General features: G+C 44.1%; 2 protein-coding genes across 2 annotated transcripts in view; one reads left to right on the forward strand and one right to left on the reverse strand.

Moving 5' to 3' along the window:
- The window catches only part of RUSF1 (RUS family member 1), a 34,965-nt gene extending 34,154 nt beyond the window's left edge, over positions 1-811 (reverse strand). Inside the window, exons 1-2 of the mRNA XM_036279342.1 lie at positions 527-811; positions 261-375 (exon numbers count right to left, since the gene is read on the reverse strand). Coding sequence (XP_036135235.1) covers positions 261-375; positions 527-796 — 385 coding nt within the window. The 5' untranslated portion in view covers positions 797-811. The remainder of the gene's footprint in view (positions 1-260; positions 376-526) is intronic.
- Positions 812-17,288: 16,477 nt separating this feature from the next.
- On the forward strand, positions 17,289-18,253 carry LOC118642274 (alpha hemoglobin stabilizing protein). Its single transcript, XM_036279943.1, has 3 exons — positions 17,289-17,421; positions 17,600-17,678; positions 17,892-18,253. Exons 2-3 carry the CDS (start codon positions 17,604-17,606, stop codon positions 18,093-18,095), a joined length of 279 nt encoding a protein of 92 aa, XP_036135836.1. The 5' UTR covers positions 17,289-17,421; positions 17,600-17,603; the 3' UTR covers positions 18,096-18,253.
- The last annotated feature ends 4,768 nt before the right edge of the window (positions 18,254-23,021 follow it).

Consider the following 23,021-nt stretch of genomic DNA (forward strand, 5'->3'; position numbering starts at 1 on the left):
CACTGAATAAAGCCAATAAAAATATTTAAAATTTACTCAACGGAATTTTGTTTTTTCCTTAGTGGAATACAAGGCACTGTTCAGGCACTTGGGGACTCGGCTCCCGGGCCTCATCAGGCACAGGTCCAGAAATGCACACATCACAGTCCAGAACACGGAGAGGAGTAAAGGAGGGGCTGGGCTTCTCGGTCGGAGGAGAAGAGGCCAGAGACGGCAGGGCTGAGGGCAGCGACAGGTCAGGCTCCAGGGGCCCCGCTTACCTTTCACCAGCCAGGTGGCCGTGGCAGCCGAAACGGAGGCTTTTGCATTACCCACCCCTATGCCCAGCAAGACTGCGTGGGTAGCCAGGGAGCCCGAGAGGCTGGAAGCAAAGGCCTGGACCGAAAAAAGAAATGGGGTGAGGAGTGGGCTCAGGGGCGTGGAGGTCTAAGTTCCAGCATCAGCTCGGGGTGTGTGACCGGCGACGTCGCAGCGGCCCACGCCGAGGGCAGGCGCCCCCCGCCGCCCGCCCCCCGCCGCCGCTGACCTGCACGGAGTCCCAGAGCTGGTAGGGCAGGTAGTCCGCGCTGACGCTGTCCGGGAAGCCCTGGGGCAGGAACACGGCCAGGAGACGGGAGAGGGGGGGCGAGGCTCGCCCTCCGGGTTTCCCTCCCAAGGCCCCCGAGCGCCCCCACCAGCGCCACCCCCAGGCCTCCCACTGCAGGCTCCCGTCGGCAGCGGCGCAGCAGCTCCGGGCCGCCTGGGAGCCGAACTGCTCCGAGCACAGCGGGGCCCCCACACCTGCGTGGCCAGCCATCCCTGGTCACTCCCTCTGTCCGGCGGGACGAAGCTCGGGGGCGGAGCCCGCTTCGGCTCTGCTACGGCGGCTGCAGAGGGACAATTCTCCTTCGCGAGCGGGCCGTCGGCCCCCCGTGGTCCTGGGTCCGCCCTGGAGCTGCAGGGTCCTGTGACCTCTCGGCCCCGCCTCCGACCCGCCAGTGCTGGTCCCGCCCTTGTCTCTGTAGCTGGGCCGTGGGAACAGTGGGGACCCTCCGGCCCCCCGAGTCCTGCAGGGACCTGCATTCCTGAGACGCGCTACTTCCAGTTCCCGGGAAAAGGACAGAGAGTGTCCCTGGGGAACCTTTGCGTTCCAGACCCGGTGTGGCCACAGAACTTTTAGCTGTGTGACTTGGGGCGAGTCCGTGCCCCTGGGCCTCACGCCTTCCTCCTTGTGAGGCCAGGGCCACTTGACTCCTATTTTACCCCCAGGGACTAACACAAAGAAGGTGCTTAGAAGACACCTGTAGCCCTGGCTGGCCTGGCTCCGTGGTTAGAGCGTGGGCCGTACACCCGAAAAGTCCGGGGTTCCATTCCCGGTCAGTGGCACCTACCTGGGTTGTAAGTTCCCTCCCTCCCTTCCACTCTCTTAAAAAGAAAAAAAAAAAAAAGATACTTATAAATGAATGAACGCAGGATGAGACGTTTGACCAGGTGAGCCCTGAGGCGGCTCTGTTAAACTTCCCTTTTTGTTTTTCTTCTGGGCGACTCTGGCACGTCACTAGAAATGACCTGCCTGCCAGCCTTCCCCAAGACTGGAAGAGTTGTTTCTGAAAGGATCCTAACGACATTTGAGGAATGAGAAAATCCAGGGATTGCAGAATAGTGTCAGAAAACAAGAGAAATGGGCAAAAAGTTCTTGTGTGTTTGTTGGGGGAGAGTCTAAAGACAGCGTTTCTCTCCTTCACAACTCACCTTTTTCTCTTTCCTCTTCTCCCTTCCACCTTCTCATTAGTGCAATGTACTGACTCCAACCTAGAAATTTGCCAAAAGTGCCCTCTAGTTATCAGAAAAATACCCTGATTCCTTAGTGGTGTGGCGGTTCAGAAGGAGTCACCCAAAGATATGCTTCTGTGGTATTCCAGTTGTTTTGAGCTAAAGGCAATTTTAGCTTCAGGCTCAAGAGAATCTTCTGCCCATCACTTTAACTACCTAGGAAGAAACTGAATTAGGGGTCTTGCCCATAACAAGAAATTATTAGCAATAACCTTTTCAACCTATGTATATGGCAGAGAAAACTTTTACTTAATAAACATCTGCTCTTCTTATCCTGCAATGGCCCTTTGAAGCCCCAAGGCACCTTACCTCAAACCTAGCTCAAATGTCTATATCCCCCTTTTCTGTCTCCGAACCTCTCCTGCATGTGGGGGTCTCAGACTCATATGTGCAGTTTCCAGACATATATATGTATTAAACTTGGTTATTTTTAAAAATATGTTTTTATTGATTTTTTTTTTAGAGAGAGAGGAAGGGAAAGAGAGATATTAACATCCATCGGCTGCCTCCTGCACACCCCCTACTGGGGATGGAGCTTGCAACCCCAGCACGTGCCCTGGCAGGGAATCAAACTGGGACCTCTCAGTCCAGGGGCAGACGCTCAGTCCACTGAGCCATACCGGCTGGGCAAATTTGGTTATTTTCTCTTGCGAATCTGTCTTATGTCTATTTGATGATAGACCAACCAGAAGAACTCTGAGGGTAGAGGAGAATTTGTTTCTCCCCGATACTGGCATTCTTGGACACCCACCCCCTCCCATTTGACTCCCTGCTTAAAACTTCTGATTCTGCCTTGGCCAGTGTGACCCAGTTGGTTGGGCATCATCCTGAGCACCAAAAGGTTGCTGGTTCAATTCCTGGTCAGGGCACATGCCTGGGTTGCAGGTTTGATCCTCAGCAGGGGACATGCAGGAAACAGCCGATCCAGGTTGTGCTCTCACATTGATGTTTCTTTCTTCTTCCTTCCTTGCTCTCTAAAAATCAATAAACTATTAAAGAAAAACAAAAAGAAACTTCTGAGTCTCCCAAACTATCACCTTCCTCTGGGATGCCCATCCTTGTTTCAGCCTGGAACACCCTTCTATTCCACCTCATCTTATCTTAGACCTGTACAGTCTCTCTGAGGCTGAGATAGACCCAGGGGACTTTCTGTTTCTTTATTTTAAAAAAAGTTTTGAATTGTTCCTTGGAGTGAAAAATTGAAGGGCTGCAAACATGTAATATCTTAGCTTCTGTGAGTGTCAATATCTGTGAGATCTTGGGCAAGTTTCTTACCTTTCTGTCCTTCAGTTTCTTCATCTGTAAAATGGAAATAATACTAGCACCCACCATATACGGTTGGGATGAGGATTGAATGAGTGTTGACATAAGAATATCCAAACCTGTACAGAATTTTTATAAGAATTTGAGTGCTCACTTTGGCAGCATATATAAGAAAAAAAATTTTTTTTTTAGCCAAACAGAACGTGCTACTAGAAGCAAGATCTCAACAGACTGAAAAATGCTTCTCAGAATGGCAGTGTGGAATTAAAGAGGGAACATAGGGCTTGTGCCCCCTCCTTGGGGCACACCCACCTGAATCTCTTTTTTGAGTGAATTTCTTTCTCCTCATCTCTAAGGGTTCACATGAGACTCGCAGCCAGGGGAGCAGCAGGCAGCGGCAGCTCGTCCCGGGCTAACCCCTGAGCCTGTGTCCAAGGCCCGCTTCTCTCTCTCCAGTGAGCTGACAGCAGCCCCGCCTGGTCTCTGTCCTGTTGCCTGAGCCCCTCCTTGTTTCACTGTCTCCCCATCTTTAATAAATGTACTCAAAAAAAAAAAAAAAAAAAGGAGGGAACATAAGGAAGATTATATGAAGGTGGGAATTGGATTACAGGACAAAAGAGTCATTTCCAAAGGAGTGTTAATCTGTATTGGGGTGGGAAACTTTTGTTCTGCCAAGGGCCATGTGGCATTTATAACATAATTTTCGGGCCATACAAAATTATCAACTTTAAAAATTAGCCTGCTCTATTTGGGCAAACATTTGATTAACTCACCCCTGATGTGAGGGCTGGACCTGCTTCTCTGTGGTGAGGCTGTGACGTCAGCTGTACTGATGATGTTGCTACTCACAACTGCTTGTCCAGGTTTGTGTTCGTCAGTCTGGAGCGCAGTCGACTCTGCAATGGTAAGTTTTGAAAAGACCTGCTTAAAGCAGTAAGTTGTTCTGAACACAGGTGCATATATCAATGCATGTCTCCTCAAAGTGGGAAATTCATCATTGCTTATGTAACGTTTGTAGAGCTCAAGCAGTGGGAGGTGGTTGTACCTAGTTTTTGGTCATCATCGCTTTGCAGCTGAATGATCAGGCACATCAGCTGGTTCCACATTGAACAGTGTAGCAAAGATGTTCCCTTCCATTTGTTTACTTTTCACATCCTTGAATTTTTCATTAAATGCCTCAATTAGTTTCCCACATTCACCAGCATATTCAAGTGTCATGGAAGGATTTTGTCCTTCCAGAGCAGGGAAATGCACTGTGTTATTTCAAGTTGCACTTTCTACAGCCTTAATTTAGCTTCAAATGATTTCATGTTTGAAAGCAGGGAGCTGAGAAGCTGGTTGGGGCCCTGCATCTTGACATTCAGCTCTGAAAGGTACTTGATAATGTCCACCATGAACACTAAATCACACAGCCACTTGCTATCATTGAGTTCCCTGACAGGTTTCCCTTCATCTCCATGAGCTGCTTGACTTCATCCTGCAGTTTCTAAAACCTCATGAGCATGCTCCCAGGACTCAACCACCACAATTCACAGTGATAAACAAGATCATTCAGTTACTCCCTTCGGCTGTTAAACCCTCTGCTTTTGACAGAATTCATACATGACACTACTGTTGACATCACATTGTTGAGTTGCAATGATTGTGCACAGAGATTTTCTTGGTGTATGATGCAGTGGCATATAATTAAATCACTTGGGCCCAGACAGACGATTCAGTTCTTTTTTTGACAAATGCAATTAACCCTTTTCGTGAGCCAACCCATGGCTGGAGCTCCATCTATTGTAAGGCCACTTAACTTTTCAAATGTTAGCTCAAATTTTTTCATTGATAAAACAAGTCTCTCAAACAAGTCCTCACATCTTGTAGTGCCCTGCATGGCTTCCAGTGACAGCAGTTCCTCTCGAGTGTCAAACTCTGCAGTTATCCCGCAAGCCAGAGAGAAAAACAGGAAATCTGCAGAATCCTTCAGTGTTTTTTCAATATCTTGTGCTAAATCAATAATCTGATCTGAGACGGTTCTCAGAGACAAACTAACCCTCTGAAACAATTTGTTTTTACTTTTCTGGGACTAACAGCTCCGCAGCAGCCCCCATGCACTTTCACAAATTCCCTCTCTACATGCGGCCCCACCTTCTTTGCAATTAGCTTGCTCACTACACAACTCATCTGAATAACGTTGTCTCTGTCACAATGAGGCCTTGTGTGGTTCCAAAGTCTGCTAAAGAGGATTGATTTTATCCAGATTCATTGAGTTTAGCATGTTTTGAGCTGTAATGATACTCCAGATTGGCTTTTTTTTTTTTGTTACTGCCAAAACATTGCCACAAACTGGGCACACAGATTTGCTTTTGACTTCAACAAAAAATAATCATTTGTCCATTTCTCTTGGAAAGATCGACACTCTGCATCAACTTTTCTTTGTAGTCGCCATTTGTAGGATGTTATACCACTTAAGTTGTAATAGTTATCCAGTGTGTGTGTCACCAGTGATGCGATTATTTTGCTTTGATCGCTGTTCTAATCCTGCATCTTGGATTTGGAATATCCAATGTTGGATTGGAGTTGTCGACTGTGTCAACAAAGAAGTTGTCAATCATCGGAGGCAAGGTCATCAATGTCTCGAGGAATCATCTCATCGCACCTGGTCTCATCATCACTGAATCACTGTAGTTTTGCCATAATGTGTTAACACTTTCTAATATGTATACTCCCAGCCTGCCTGGCACTGACTGTCCTCTGAGTAGTCACCATAATACAGGCAGATGAACCTCCAGCAGCCAACGAGAAGCATACATATCTGTCCCATCATGTACTTGTATGTGTCCTGTCTATCTCATAATGGACATTCTTTGCTTGTCCCTCAAAATTTACATTACTATTATGATTCACTTAATATAAATTTATGTTGCTATGAATAAAGGTTCTAGATTTATTGAATTTCAAGTCCCACCTGTGGTTGCTTTGGCAGGGCCAGACCAAATAATTTCTTGGACCTTATGTGGCCTGAGGGCCAGACATTCTCCACCCCCGATCTAGTTGCACAGAGAAAATGGACAGGGGTTGCTTTAGGGCAAAGATAAACCTAATATATGCCTGGAATGTGACTACCCACCATGACCTGCCCAGTTAGGAATTTATGATCAGATGGTCCTGTGAGGTGACTTTGTGTAGAACCCCTTTTTCATCCATATGAGTGTCATAACTCTGTTTGGCACATAGTACCTGCTATTGTGGACAAAATAGAGGTTCTGTAGTAAAACTGACAAGTCCAGTGATGGAAAGTGACCTCATGGGGTGATCTGGCATTTCAAAGGTGTGTTAAACCAGATGCACAATAACAATGGACAGGGTTTGCTTAAACCTTCACTAAAGAACCTATATGCCTGGGGTGTGACCACCCACCATGATCAGTCTAGTTAGGAATTTCTGATTTATTATAGCACTACTTTTCGTCCCCAATGTACTATCTGTGACATTCTGAGTAAAGATGTGGTAGGGGGCCTCAAAGGATTATTGCAGGACGATGAGAAGGGCAGATGTTTAGTAATTACATACAAATGGCCATACATACAAATGGCCAGGAGACATATGAAAAATGCTCAACATCTCTAATCATCAGAGAGATGCAAATTAAAATGACTGACATATCACCTCACGCCTGCCAGAATGGTGGATATCAACAAATTGTTAAACAAGTGCTGGCGAGGATTCGGAGAAAAGGGGACTCTAGTACACTGCTAGTGGGAATGCAGACTGGTGCAGCCACCATGGAAAACAATATGGTGTTTCCTCAAAAAATTAAAAATGGAACTTCCATTTGACCCAGTGATCCCACGTGGCTGCACAAGTCTGTATTCCCACCAGCAGTGTGCTAGAGTCCTCTATTCACATGCTTGCCAGCACTTGTTGTTTGATGATTTGTTAATGGCAGCCATTCTGGCAGGTGTGAGGTGACATGTCATAGTCGTTTTAATTTGCATTTCTCTGATGAGTAACGTTGAGCATTTTTTCATGTCTCTTGGCCATTTATATGTCCTGTTTGGAGAGGTGTCTATTTGGGTCCTCTGCCCATTTTTAATTGGGTTCTTTGTTTTCCTTTTGTTGAGTTGTATGAGCACTCTATATATATTGGAAATTAACCCCTTATCTGATGTGTCATTGGCAATTATGCTCTCCCATACAGTGGGTTCCCTTTCCATTTTGATGCTTGTTTCTTTTGCTGTGCAGAAGCCTTTCAGTTTGATGTAGTCCCATGTGTTCATTTTTTCTGTTCTCTTGCCTTAGGTGTTGTATTAGTGAAAATTCTGCTGCATGTGATGTCTGAAATTTTGTTGCCTACATTTTCTTCTAGGATTTTTATGGATTCACAAGTCTCATTTAAGTCTTTTATCCATTTTGAGATTTTTCTTGTGTATGGTGTAAGTTGGTGGTCTAGCTTCATTTTGTGTGTGTAGCTGTCCAATTTTCCCAACACCATTTATTGAAGAGACTGTCTTTACTCCACTGTATGCTCTTGCCACCTTTGTCAAGTATTAGTTGAGCATAATGACTTGGGTCAATTTCTGTGTTCTGTGTTCTGTTCCATTGGTCTATATGCCTGTTCTTGTGCCAGTACAAGGCTGTTTTGATTACATGGCTTTGTAGTATAACCTGATATCAGTATTGTGATCCCTCCTACTTTGTTTTTCTTTCTCAAGATTGCTGTGGCTATTCAAGGTCTTTTTTGGTTCCATATACACTTTTGGAGTATTTGGTATAGTTCTGTGAAATATGTCATTGGTATTTTGATGGGGATTGCATTGAATCCATAGATTCCTTTGGGTAATATGGACATTTTAATAATGTTAATTCTTCCAATCCACGAACAAGGTATATGGGTTTCCACTTTTTTATATCTTCCTCTATTTTGTTTTTCAATGACCTGTAGTTTTCTGTGAAGAGGTCCTTTACTTCTTTGATTAAGTTTATTCCTAGGTATCTTAATATTTTTTACCACAATGGTAAATGGGATTTTTTTTTCTTTTCTTTTTTTTTAATCCTCACCCGAGGACATTTTTCCATTTTTTGTTCAGGTAGAGTGGGAGGGAGAGAGAGGAACAGAGAGAGAGAGAGAAACATCGACGTGAAAGGAACACATCAAGTGGCTGCCACCCGCACAACCGACCAGGGCCGGGGACAAACTGCAACCGAGGTACGCGCCCTTAGCGGGAACCGAACCCGGGTCTCTCAGGACCGCAGGCCGACGCTCTAACCTCTGAGTCAAACCGGCCAGGGCGGGATTGTTTTTTTAGTTTCTCTTTCTGTGAGTTCATGATTGGTGTATAAGAATGCCATCAATTTCTTGATGTTAATTTTGTATCCTGCTACTTTGCCAAATTCATTTACTAAATCTAGAAGATTTTTGATCGAGTGTTGAGGGTTTTCTATGTACAAGATAATATCATCTGCAGATAATGACAATTTCACTTCCTCCTTTCCAATTTGGATCCTTTTTTTCTTTCTTCATGTCTGATTGCTGTGGCTAAGACTTCCAGTACTATGTTAAATAAGAGTGGTGTTGTTCCTATTCTTAAGAGAAATGCTTTTAGTTTTTGTCCATTGAGTATGATGTTGGCTGTAGGTTTTTTATATATGCCTTTGTTATGTCAAGATATGATACCTCTATTCCAATATTGCTGATCATTTTTTATCAGAAATGGGTGCTGGATTTTGTTGAATATTTTCCAACATCTATTGATATGATCATATGGTTTTTTCCTTTTATTTTGTTTATGTGGTGTATCACATTTATTGGTTTGCAAATATTGTACCATCCTTGCATCCCTGAGATGAATCTCACTTTGTCATCATGATTAATTTTTTTGTGTATTACTGGATCTGATTTGCTAATATTTTGTTAAGGATTTTGGCATCTGTGTTCATCAGGGATATTGGCTGGTAGTTTTCTTTCTTTGTAGTGTTTTTATCTGGTTTTGGATTTTGGATTATGCTGGCTTCATAAAATGAGTTTGGAAGTGTTCCATCTACTTGCATTTTTTGTAGTAGTTTGAGGAAAATGGGCATTAGATCTTCTTTGAATGTTTGTTAAAACTCCCCCATGAAGCCATCCAGGCCCGGGCTTTTGTTTGCGGGGAGTTTCTTGATTACATCTTCAGTTTCCTTAGTTGTTATTGGTCTGTTCAAGTTTTCTATCTCTTCCTGGTTCAGTTTTGGGGCACTATATTTTTCTAGAAATTTGTCTATTTCACCTAGATTGTCAAATTTGTTGGCATATACCTGTTCTTAGTATGTTTTAATGATCCTTTGTATTTCTGTGGTGTCAGTTGTTACTTCTCTTTCATTTCTGATTTTGTTTATTTGGGTCCTCTCTTTTTTTTTTCTTGGTGAGTCTGGCTAAGAGTCCATCAATCTTATTTATTTTTTCAAAGAACCAGCTCTTTGTTTCATTGATCTTTTGAATTGTTTGTTTGTTTTTTTAGTTTCTATATTGTTTATTTCTGTCTGACCTTTACTATTTCTTTTCTTCTACTTGCTCTGGGTTTTTTGTTTGTTTCCTTTCTAGTTCTTTAAGTTGTAGGGTTGGAAAGTCAGTTAAGAATTTTTCTTGTTTCTTTTTTTTTTTTTTTTTAAATTCTTTTTGTTTTTTCAGCCAAGGGAGGGAAAGAGGAAGGAAAGAAGGGAGGAAGGAAAGAAGGGAGGAAGGGAGGGAAAGGAAGGAAGGAAGGAAGGAAGGAAGGAAGGGAGGGAGGAGGGAGGGAGGGAGGGAGGGAGGGAGGGAGGGAGGAAGGAAGGAAGGAAGGAAGGGAGGAAGGAAGGAAGGAAGGGAAGGAAGGGAAGAAAGGAAGGGACAGAAAGAGGGAAGGATGGAGGGAAGGAAGAAGGGAAGGAAGAAAGGCAGGCAGGCAGGAAGGAAGTTCTCTTGTTTCTTGAGGTAGGCCTGTAGTGTTATGAACTTCCCTCTCAGGACTGCTTTCACTGCGTCCCATAGATTTTGTATTCTTTTTCATTGGTTCCCAGGAATTTTTTGATTTCTTCCTTGATCTCCTTGGTAACCCATTTGTTGTTTGATAATATGCTATTTAGCCTCCATGTGTTTGAATGTTTTTGTTGTAATTGATTTCTAGTTTTATGCCATTGTGATCTGAGAAGATGCTTGATATGATTTTAATCTTCTTGAATTTGTAGAGATTTACTTTGTGTGTCCTAACATGTGGTCTGTCTTTGAGAATATCCTGTGTGCACTTGAGAAGAATGTATATTCTGCAGCTTTGGGGTGAAATGTTCTGTAAATATCAATTAAGTCCAACTGATCTAGTTTGCCACTTAAGGATTCTGTGTATCATTAATTTTTTGTCTAGAAGATCTATCCAGTGGTGTCAGTGGGGTGTTAAAGTCACCCACTATGATTGTATTACTATTGATCTCTTCTTTGATGTCCTCCAGAAATTGAAAAATATATTTTGGTGCATATATGTTTACCAGGGATATATGCTCTTGTTGGGTTGATCCTTTTAATATTATGTGGTGACCTTCTTTGTCTCTTATTATGGCCCTCATTTTGAAGTCTATTTTATCAGATATGAATATTATTACACCAGGTTTTCTTTTTATTTCCATTTGCTTGGAATTTTTTTTTTTTTCATCCATTCACTTTCATCCTGTGTGAGTCTTTTGTTGTAAGGTGAGTCTCTTGTAGACAGCATATATATTGGTTGTGTTTTCTTATCTAATAGCTACCCTATGTCTTTTTATTGAAGCATTGAAGCCATTTACATTTAAGGTTATTATTAATAGTTGCCATTTTTATTATATGCCTGTGTTCCTCCACCTCCCCTCCCCCCGTCTCTCTCTTTCTTCTTCTTACAACAATCCCTTTAGCAATTCTTACAGTGCTTTTTGGTGGTGATAAATTTCTTTAGCTTTTTCTTTTTTTATGTCTGTGAAGCTCTTCATTTCTCCTCCAGTTTTGAAGAGTAGATAGAGTAGTCTTGAATTCAGTCCCTTGCCTTTTATTACTTTGTATACTTCATGCCACTCCCTCCTGGTCTGCAGTGTTTCCATTGAGAATTCAGCTGACAGTCTAATGGAAGCTGCCTTGTAGGTAACTTTCTGTCTCTCTCTTGCTTCCTTTAAGATTCTTTCTTTGTTTTTAATGTTTTCCATTTTAATTATGATGTGTCTAGCTGTGGGTCTTTTTGGGTTAATTTTTCTTGGGACTCTCTGTGTTTCCTGGACTTGTGTGACTTTTTCTTTCACCAAATTAGGGAAGTTTTCTGTGATTATTTTTTCAAACAGATTCTCTATTCCTTTCTCTGATTCTTCTCCTTCTGGTACCCCTATCATACGAATGATGTTACATTTTGTATTGGCCCAAAGCTCCCTTAAACTCTCCTCCTGCTGTTTAACTGTTTTCCCCATTTGCTGCTCTATTTGGGTGTGTGTTTGTTTTTTGTTTGTTTTTAATCCTCACCTAAGGATAGTTTCCCATTTATCCTCAGACAGAATTGGGGGTGGGGGGATAAAGAGAGAGAGGAAAAAAACATTGATATGAGAAACACATTGACTGGTTGCCTCTTGCACAACCCTGACCAGGGCCAGGGACTGAACTGCAACTGAGGTACGTGTCCTTGACCAGAATCGAACCTGAGACTCATTGGTCCAAGGGCTGATGGTTTAACCACTGAGCAAAACCAGCCAGAGCTATTTGGGCGTTTTGTCTACCTTATCTTCTAACTCACTGATTCTGTCTTCAGCTTCTTCTAATCTACTATTGAATCCTTCTAAGGTATATTTCATAACCACTGTGTCATTCTTTATTTAGTCTTGATTTTTATTCATAGCTTCTACTTCTTTTTTTAAGCTGATATAGTTCCCCCTGAGCTCTTCATAATTCCTATTAAGTTGCTTATAGTTTTCACTACATTGTTTGAGCACCCTTAAAGTCATTGTTTTGAATTTTTTATCTGACAAATTGCTTTCTTTCATTTCATGTAGCTTGTTTTCTGGTGATTCCTCCTTTTCTTTCATTTGCGTGTTGTTTCTTTGTCTTACCATTTTAGCAGTCTGGTAGTGCTAGGCCTGGTTAGGGATGTTGGAATGTGTAGGCATGTCAGTGTGTATCAAATAAGGCTGCTGTGCCTCCCAGACTGTTTTGGTGTGTGGTGCCTCTTGCCTACTGTGGATCCTGGAGGATTGACAACTGGCGGCTGGTATTGGTCTGTCCTGGTAAGTGTTCCTGGGGTGTGTGGGTCCAGCTGGTATGCTTCTGGGGTACATGGTTCCTGCTGTGGTGTTGCTATGGTGTGCTGCTGCCTGGTCAGGCTCAGCTCCTGATCAGTCACTGCTGATGCTGCTGGGGACAAGTGTCAACTCATGGTTTGTGCTGCTACTGCTGCTGCTGTTGCCAGGGGGTACTCTCAGCTCCCAATCCTCTCCTGTTATTGGAGGCTGAGGCTGCTCAGCTCCCGGGATTTTGCTGCTGCTTGGGGTGATGTTTGGTTCTGCTCAGGCTGCAGCTGTGGGGGATGGTGCTCTGCTCCCATCAGGCTGCTACTGTGGGGGAGGGTGTTCAGCTCCTGGCCGGTTGTGGCTACCACAGCAGGCACCTCAATAGCACTGCTACTGTGAGGTGGTCCACATTGACACAGTGGGGTCCACTGGTCCAGTGGTACAAGGCGAACTGGTGGACTCAGGTGGCTCAGCTCCATCTGCTCCCTGCTGCCTCCTCCCAGAGAAGACCAAGGATCTTCCAAAATGGCAGGGACTTCTGGCCATGCAGGGAGAAGCACCCTGACAAGCCACTTACCATGGTAGCTGGCTGCTTCTCATCCACAGAATAGAAACCCTCTGCCCTACGTTTCTGCACTGCTTGAGGTTGCTCTTCCATACTCATGTCCACTCATACTCTGTCACACTCACTCACACTCTCACACACTCACCCTTGCTCCATTCCTCCCCGCCACCATCTTGAAAATCTCCAGTGAAAACCAAAGAACTTATATGTATATATGCACAACCAATATACATGGATATTAGGTTGGGAAGACAGGAATAGGGTGAGATTGGGAGGGAGGGGGTCAATGGGAAAAAAAGGGGAACATCTGTAATACTTTCAATAATAATAATAATAATAATAATGTTTCCTTGCCCCATCTATAGGTTAAAAATGTTATCTCTGATTATCTCTTATTATGGGCAGGAGGACCTGTACTAGGTAATTAAGTCAGGGAAGAAGTTATTGAGCCAACAGTGTTTCGGTTTCCTCTAGATCAAAACAATCTGCATACCACAGAGGCACACCTTGAGGTGACTTGTTTTGAACCCCCACACAGTCAACACTCATTACAGTCCATTTTCCACGCAGCTTAAAACTCCCCAGCTTAAAGTCCCTGGCTGGGTAGCTCAGTTGGTTGGAGCATTGTACCCATATACCAAGGTTGTCAGTTTGATCCCTGGTCGGGACACATACAAGAGTCAATCAATGAATGCATAAATAAGTGGTACAACAAGTTGATGTCTCTTTTTCTCTCTCTACTTCTCTCTCTAAAAATCAATCAATCAATAAAACTCCCCTGCTTAAAAACCTTTCAGTGGCTACCTATTGCTTTATGGAAGAAGTTTGTAGCATTCTCCTCCAAATCCTTCGATAGCTTTTCTTTTTTTTAAATTAAATGTATTGGGGCAACATTAATTAATAACATTATATTAGTTTCAAGTGTACAATTTTATGATACACCACCTGTATATTGCATTGTGTGCTCCCACCCAAAATCTAGTCTCCTTCCATCACCACATACTTGACCCTTTTCCCTCTTAATTCTACCTCCATACCTGTTACCCTCTGGTCACCACCATACTGTTATCTGTGTCTATGAGTTTGCTTATTTTGTTTGTTCATAGGTTATTTTCTGTTTTATATCCCACATATGAGTGAAATCACATGGTTCTTGTCCTTTCCCATCTGACTTATTTCACTTAGCACGGTACTCTCAAGATCCATCCACGTTGTCGCAAATGGCAATATTTCATTCTTTCTTACGGCTGAGTATTCCGTTGTATTATGTACCACATCTTCTTTATCCAATCATCCATCAAAGACACTTTGTTTGTGTCCATGTCTTGGCTACCATAAATAATGCTGTAATGAGCATAGGGGTACATATATCTTTACATGTACATGTTTTAAAATTTTGGGGAAAATACCCAGAAGAGGGGTTGCTGAGTCACAAGGTAGCTCTATTTTTAATTTTCTGAGGAACCTTCACACCGTCTTCCACAGTGGCTGTACCAGTTTACGTTCCTACCAGCAGTGCATGAGGGTTCCTTTTTCTCTATATCCTCTCCAACACTTGTTATTTCTTGTCTTATTGATACTAGCCTCGATGGCTTTTCTTCACATTGAAAACAAAACACAAACTTTTTGTCATGGTCTGCAAAACTCTGTAGATGGGCCGTGCCCATTTCTCAGACTTGGCCACTTTTCATTCATCCTCTCACCCCCCCCCCCCCCCCAGTAGGACATAAGCTCCAGGAGGACAGAAAGGTTGTCTTTGGTACTGATATATTCCCAGTGCCTCGTGCCAGTGCCTGGCACAAAGGTAGGTACCAAATCCTACTTGTGGAATGAATAGCCTTTGTAAGGTAGGTATTACTTTATTCCTCCTTTACAGACAAAACTGAGGCTTATATATGTGAAGCAGCTTCAGTTGCAGAACTGAAGATGGCCAAAACAGTCATTCATTTATTCATTTAACAAAGATTTAGTGAGAGCTGCTACTGTTGTAGGCACCGGGGCAGGATTTAAACCTGCGGCTAAGGATTTTAGAACTATACCATTTTTCCTTTCTTTTTAAATTTGCATTTTTTTTTTATGAATTACATAAAGAATAGAAGGATACAAGGAATTTAAACAATAATATAGAGAGGTAAGGTCAAATTCTCACTTGACATTTATCCCTCTTTTCATTTCCCAACTAATGCCCATCAATCCCCAGAAATAAATATTGTTTACCATTCTACACACACACACACACACACACACACACACACACACACGTCAAATTCTCACTTGACATTTATCCCTCTTTTCATTTCCCAACTAATGCCCATCAATCCCCAGAAATAAATATTGTTTACCATTCTACACACACACACACACACACACACACACACACACACACAGAGTTTGACATTTAGTCTCATTCTCATTGCCCATACTCGCAGCCTGGATGTCCTGCTCTAACTGTAGTTTGTTTAACATCACCTTAGAGATCTTTTCATATCAGCGCATATATATCAACCTCATTTATTTTACTAACTGCATGTCATGCCTTGGTATGAATGTGTCATAATTTCTTTAGATTCCCCATATTAATGGACCTTCCGGTTGATTTTGCCTTTTCATGATTTCAAACTGGTATGGTAAATTCTTTGTACAGGCCTTTTTGTACATTGAAAATGAATATTTCTTTAAAATAGAGGCCAAAGCAGAATCATTGGGTTAAAAGGTATGCATATTTTATTGATTTTTTTTAGAGAGAGAGGACGAAAGAGAGAGATAGAAACATCGATGTAAGAGAGAAACATTGATCAGCTGTCTCCTGCATGTCCCCTGATGGAGATCAAACCCACAACCCAGGCATGTGCCCTGACCAGGAATCAAACCAGGACCTCTCAGTTCATGGGACGATGCTCAATCCACTGAGCCACACTGGCCTGGCCAAAGGTATGTATATTTTAATTTGAACAAGTATTGTCAAATTATTCCTCGGAAAAACTTTGTCAGGTTGTATTGCAATTACTTGTCCTGGTGGTAACAAGTCATTTCTACTCTAGATAGATGAAAACATATTGGCACAAAAATCTGTAGACAAAAATTTATAGCTCTACTCAAGCTTGTCCCAAGCTGCAAACAATCCAGTTGTTCATCAGTGGGTGAATGATAAACTGGATGTATTCGTGCGATGCACACAGCAGTGATAAGGATCAAATGATTGCTACTTGCAAAAACTTGGATGAATCTTAAAGGCATTATTCTAAGTGAAAGAAGCCAGTTTTAAAGCTTGATTCCAACACTATATGATTCCATTATAAGATATCCTCAAAAACACTGAGCTGTGGTGATGGAGAACAGATCGATTATTGGCAGGGTTTAGGGATGGGACTGGAGGAGACCATAAAGGGGTGGCATGAAGGAGTTTTTTGGGGTGATGGAAATGTTCTGTGTCCTGATTGTGGTAGTAGTTACACGAATCTACATTTTTTTAAAATTGATTTTAGAGAGAGAGGAAGGGGGAAAGAGAGAGAGATAGAAACATCGACAAGAAAGAACATCAATTGGCTACCTCCTGCATGCCCCCAACTGGGGATTGGGCCCACAACCTGGGCATGTGCCTGATTGGGAATTGAACCGGTGACCATGAATCTATGTATTAAAATTCACAAATTGTATACCAAAATGAGGTCAATTTTGCTGTATGTTAATTAAGAAAATGCTATAAACAAAAAATAAAATTAACAAATATCTATGAATGTATAGGCACCTATGAAGTATGAATGCTGGTTTTTGAATTCAGAAAGATGTAACGGGAAACACACACATCTTTAATGCTGTAGAGGAAGGGAACAAAAATAATCACCTTTTCAGAGTACAGTTTTTGTAATGTTTCACTTAACTCAATTAGTCTGTGTTGTTTTGAAATTTGAAAAACATCTATTAAAAATGGAAAACATTAGGAAAATATTTAAAAAGAAGAAGGAGATTTTCTACTTTGTTGAGTATCTAATGATATGTTAGAGAACAAGACAACTATGTCTCCATTCTGGCAGAGCACAGCCTGGTACAGTTCAGTCCCCACATCTTACAGATGGCCCATGTGTAAATCGTGACATGACTTGCACTTGCCTAACAGTGCCTGGCATCAGTGATAAATATAAGCTGCTCTTAATATATCATCTATGAACTGGGAGAATAATTGCCATTATATTGATGTGATGATTTTAAAGTGCCTGTCATGTAATAGGGGGTCAGTTAATGTTAGTTTTGTTAGCATTTGGAGCCTGGATACTGCGATGTGGGTAGAGGGCCAGGATCTGGCCCTGGTCTGGCTTTCTGGGTCTCTCCACTTATCTGTGCCTCATGGCCTTGCTATCTTTCTAACTTCAGGGACGCCTCTCCCTCCTTCCCCTCCCCTGGTTGACCTATCACCCTCCCTCAGGACCCAGATGCAGGGCGTTTCCCTCTTAGGCTGGCGCTTGACTCCTTGCCTGCATCTAGCTTGGCGCAAAGGGACACACATTCTCTGAAAGTGTGGGTGAGACATAACAGCACCGTTGGTCCTCAAGGTGAGCCAAAGTGGGAGAAATGTAATTTCAGATCAGGGCAGGATTTGAAAGGTATTGGGGTGGGGGGGTGGGGGGGCTGACCCTGCAGGGCACCAGGAATCTTTAAGAGGAGAGAGGAAATTGGGGGAACTACCTAGGGATGAGGGAAAGGATACTTAAATTTTCTTTCTCTAAACAGGCAGATGGCTCTTCTTCAGGCTAATAAAGATGTCATCTCCACAGGAATAAAGCAATTCAATGCTCTGCTGAATCAGCAGGTAAGCCCAGGGACTCTGTTTCAAAGGACAGGCCTGGAGTGTTGAGGGGTGGCGAGGGCAGGGAAGGGAGAATCATTTGTAGCTGGGAGAGTAACGCTGGAGTTGATGGAAACAACTAATTAGGGACAGGGAATACAACCCAGAGAGAAGAGGATGTCAGAGTATGTGGGTGTGGGTTGTTTCTGACTTACATTGCTGACCTCCCTCACCCAGGTCTTCAGTGAACCCCATGTCTCCGAAGAAGCCATGATGACTATAGTGGATGACTGGGTGAACTTGTACATCACCTATTATAGGCAGCAGATGACGGGAACCCAGGAAGAGCGGGACAGGGCTCTGGAGGAACTTCGGCAAGAGCTGAACACGCTGTCTGTTCCTTTCCTGGACAAATATAGGGCCTTCCTGAAGTCCTTGTGAGCACCCAAATCACCCACTACTTTCTCCTAGTCCGGAGACCGAGGCCTGCCTGTCTATGAAACCCTTAATTCCTGCCTCTGTACTCAAGTCGGCTCTGCTCTTCGGCGTTACTCTACCTTGACATCTCAATAAAAACCAACACTGGTTTTGCTGGTCTCCCTGGTGCTCCTGTGGTTGTCTGTCCCTGACTTGTGGAAGCAATTGGTCTCTTTCCTTCAGTCCCGCTTCCTAGGTATGGTCTTGGAGATTTCACAAGGGAAGTCCTGGCAAGTACTAAAACAGCCTAAAAGAGGGCCAGGGGGCAGGCACTAGAGAAAGTTTTGGGGGTTAGGGGGTCACTGAAAAGAGAGAGAGAGAAGTTCTCCAGAAACTGTCCCGTGACATGCTTGTCTAGAAGACAGCTGTTGGAAGTCTCCCAGTCTTGTTCCTTCTGTGCCGGATGGAATCAGGCAAGAGCCCACCTGCCTCCATTGTCCAATTTCCCGCCCTTAGCCCCAGCTTGAACAAAGTTCTAGGATCGTCTGATCATAAAGACCCCACACAAAACGTCCCTGGAGTAGTGCTGTGATTTAGAGTTGGAAGGGATCTTGGAAACTCTACTACCTCCCTTTTTTCCCCCAGAAGGCAGGACCTTTGCTCCAACATTCCTGGGCTGCAGACTCCAGAATGCAGGCAGGTGTTCCTGCCCCGCCCTCCCTGCAGCCCGGCCTGCCCCTGTTATTGACTAGACACACCTTCTCTTCGACCCCTAGACCCCAAGCTTCCTTATTTTAGGGATCTGGGTGGAATCAGGGCCAGCCCAGGCTCACAGGCTTTTTAAAAACGAAATGAAGCTGTTAGAACAAGGAGGGACCCGCGGCTGCGCTCTGAGGAGAGTCTCCGGGCGCAGGAGGGGCGGGCCCGGGGTGGGGCGAGGCTGGCAGGAGGGGCGGGCCCAGGAGGCGGGGCGCGCCCGAGGAGCCCCCCCCCCTCCCCCCCCGCTCTTTGCGCCTTGTTTTCTGTACCGTCTGTTCCGCAGGAAGGTTTGAAGCTGAGAGGGGTTGTTTTCTCATGCCAACTTTCAGTAGCCTTCGTTACGGATCTGTGCATTCCTATCTCTGACTTTTGGTTTTTGGGTCTGTGTAGTCTGGTTCAAGTTCTAAAGGAAACTAGCTCAGTACTCACAACCATCCTTTCAAACTTGGGGTGTGAGGAGGCCGCAGACCCAGCAGGAGAATGGTGGCATTCTAGGGAACAGGAAGCGAACACCTCAAAGTATGGCTCAGGAGGAGGCCAGGGCCTTCCCACTGCACCCCCCAGGAAATCTCAGCCCATTTATGGGGATCCAGGGCCTGTTTCGGTGGGTCAGTAATCAATAACACAATCTTTGCAAAAAGATCTGGACTACTGTGCATGAGTGGAGCAGAGAGAATAAGGAACCATATTAAAAAATATCAGATTGCCCTGACTGGATGGCTCAGCTGGTTGGAGTGTCATCCCATGCACCAAAAGGTGGCCGATTTGACTCCCTACCCACCTCAGGACTCCGAGGAGAGGCAATCAACCAAATCAGTGTTTCTCTTTCACACCAATGTTTCTCTCTCTCTCTCTCAAGTCAATGGGAACATATCCTCTGGCGAGGATAAAACAAGAAAAGACTTAGTCCTGGTTGGTGTTGGCTTAGACCTTGCTCAGTGGTTAGAGCCGTTGCCTCACACACTGAAGGCTTTCGGGTTCGATTCCTGATCATGGCACTTACCTGGGTTTCAGGTTCAGACCTGGGCCCAGTTGGGGTGTGTGCAGGAGGCAACTAGTTGATGTGACTCTCTCACATCTATGTTTCTCTCTCTCTCTCCATCCCACACTTCCACTCTCTCTAAAAATCAATGGAAAAAAAATAATCCTCTGATTAGGATTAACAAAAAATAAATAAATAAATAAATTTAAAGGAAAAAAGAAAATATTTACATATGAAAGCCAATAAAACCCTTGGAAATATTGGCCTGCTATCTTGCACACCGGGTTCCCAGCAACCTTACCAGGTGAGTACGGAAGGCCACTTCCTAGCAGGTGCAGGAAATTCAATATATTTTGTGGACCTCAAGTACACTGGAATTCACCCAAATCTATGGGTATTGTAGGCAGAGCCTAATGGCAAATCCTTGGCTTGGCATTTCTGGCCTTGAGAGGCCTTTTAAAGTTCAACATAAAAATTTCTTACGAAAAATTCCAGCAAAGCAGATTCAAGATATTCTATATGGTTATTCACAATTCTCTTTGCACCTACGTAAATAAAAGGCTAAGTTTATTGAAACTAGACATAATTTGTGTATAAATTAGTCTTCATTTGGCTATCTTTGATCAAAATAGGTATAATTTTAAAGATAAAAATTCTATTTCAGTAACGCATGTTTTGGATATTAAATTCTAGTGCTGTTCACTGTCTTTTGAGGTTTTTGTTTTGTATCTGCAAATTGGACTGAACGCTGACATTTTGTTTGTTTGTTTTTCCACCTTTCTGACTTGGAATTATTGAGAACTAAAACAGACCTTTCTCCAAAGCCACAGCGCAGCGTGGGCGGCTCGATGTGAGGCAGGATCCCAGCCGCTCGCGGGAGTGGGCGCCGCGCTGTGGGCGCCGCGCTGTGGGCGCCGCGCTGTGGGCGCCGCGCTGTGGGCGCCGCGCTGTGGGCGCCGCGCTGTGGGCGCCGCGCTGTGGGCGCCGCGCTGTGGGCGCCGCGCTGTGGGCGCCGCGCTGTGGGCGCCGCGCTGTGGGCGCTGCAACTGCGAACCGGGAGCCGTCAGCCGGCCCGCTGTTCTCCCTGCGTCTGAAGAGGCTTCGAGTGAGACGTCGGAGCTCTGGACTGGCCGCCTGCTGCTCTCAGGAGCCGGGTTCCAGTCCGCTCCAGTTGGGAACCACTCCTGCCTTTAGTTTCCACCGAGCTGCCCCTTGGCTGCCTCACTGCTCCTGCCGCAGGCCTGCCTGGGGCCCCCGGCGCCCCTGCCCCCCCCCCTCCCCCGACGGAGAGGCAGTAGTCAGCTGAGCCGACCTTCTCGAGATGTGGGACGGCCAGCACCCGACTGCTGGACCGTAACACTCCCCGGGGTCTCCGAGGCGGGGCTGAAGGGGACAGAGCAGTCTGTCCAAGATGCGCGACCTTGTCGTGGGAATTATTTTGAGCTGAAGGCAGTTGAGACTCTGTGGGCTCATGAGAAACTTTTACCTCTGTCTTAAAGAATATAAATTTGGGGCCTTGTCCATAATAAGCCTTATCACCAGAGACAACTTTAAAAAATGTATTTATTTTTGGATAATCCTCACTTGAGGATATTTTTCCATTGATTGTTTTAGATAGAGTGGAAGGGGTGGGGGGAGAGGGTGTGTGAGAGAGAGAGAAGCATCAATGTGAGAGATACACAACAATTGGTTACCTCCCACATGACCCTGATTGGGCCAGGGATCAAACCTGCAACCCGGGGACATGGCCTTGACTGGGAATCAAACCCACCACCTTTCAGTCTGTGGGCCAATGCTCTAACTGCTGAGCCAAACTGTCCCGAGCCCAGAGATAACTTTTTATGAGTTATATATATGGCAGGGCAAACATCTAGGTACTGAACATCTGCTTTTCTTTTTCTTTTTTTAATCTTTATTGTTGAATGTATTCCAGATGTTCCTCATTTTTCCCCCATTGACCCCCTCCTCCCCACTCCCGCCCCCTCCTGCCTCCCTCCCGCCTTTTCCCACACTGTTGTCTGTGTCCATTGGTTATGTATATAAGTTCTTTGGTTTATTTCCCCCCCCCATCCCCCTTCTCTTTGAGGTTTGTCAGTCTAGCAACCAATTTGTTCTTCTTAATCCCCTCACCTTTTTCACCCATTCCCCAACCCCCCTCCCATCTGGCAACCAACAAAATGTTCTCTGTATCTATGAGAATGTTTCTGTTCTGCCTGTTCATTTTGTTTGTAGAATCCATTGTCGATAGATATGTATTCATTGCCATTTTGCTTGTTCATATATTTTATCTTTTTCTTCAAAAAGACCCTTCAACATTTCATATAATAACGGTTTGATGGTGATGAACTCCTTTAACTTTTCTTGTCTGGGAAACTCTTTATATGGCCATCGATTCTAAATGACAGCTTTGCAGGATAAAGTAATCTTGGTTGTAGGTTCTTGCTTTTCATCACTCTGAATATTTCTTGCCACTCCCTTCTGGCCTGCAAAGTTTCTTTTGAGAAATCGGCTGACGGTCTTATGGGAACTCCCTTGTAGGTAACTGCTTTTCTCTTGCTGCTTTTAAGATTCTCTCCTTGTCTTGAACCTTTTGCATTTTGATGATGATGTGTCTTGGTGTGGGCCTCTTGGGTTCATCTTGTTTGGGACTCTCTGTCTTCCTGGACTTGTATGTCTGTTTCCTTCACCAAGTTAGGGAAATTTTCTGCCATTATTGTTTCAAATAGGTTTTCGGTTTCTTGTTTTCCCTCTTCTCCTTCTGGCACCCCCAAGATGCGAATGTTGGCACACTTGAAGTTGTCCCAGAGGCTCCTTACACTATCCTCATTTTTTTGGATTCTTTTTTCTTTTTGCTGTTCTGATTGGGTGTTTTTTGCTTCCTTATATTCCAAATCGATGGTTTGCTTCTTGGCTTTACCTACTGTACTATTGAATCTGTGTAAATTATTCTTTATTTCAGTTAGTGCCACTTCGTTTCTGACTGGTCCTCACTAAGTTTGCTGAGGTTCTCACTAAGTTCATTGAGCATCCTTATAAACAGTATTTTGAACTCAGCATCTGTTAGGTTGCTTATCTCTATTTCATGTAGTCCTTTTCCTGGAGATTTTTTCTGTTCTTTCATTTGGGACCTGTTTCTTTGTCTCCTCATTTTGGCTGCCTCTCTGTGTTTGTTTCTGTGTATTACGTAACGAGAGGTATGGGGCTAGCTG

The sequence above is a fragment of the Molossus molossus genome, unplaced genomic scaffold (assembly GCF_014108415.1).
Source record: "Molossus molossus isolate mMolMol1 unplaced genomic scaffold, mMolMol1.p scaffold_m16_p_3, whole genome shotgun sequence".
Lineage (NCBI taxonomy): Eukaryota > Metazoa > Chordata > Mammalia > Chiroptera > Molossidae > Molossus > Molossus molossus.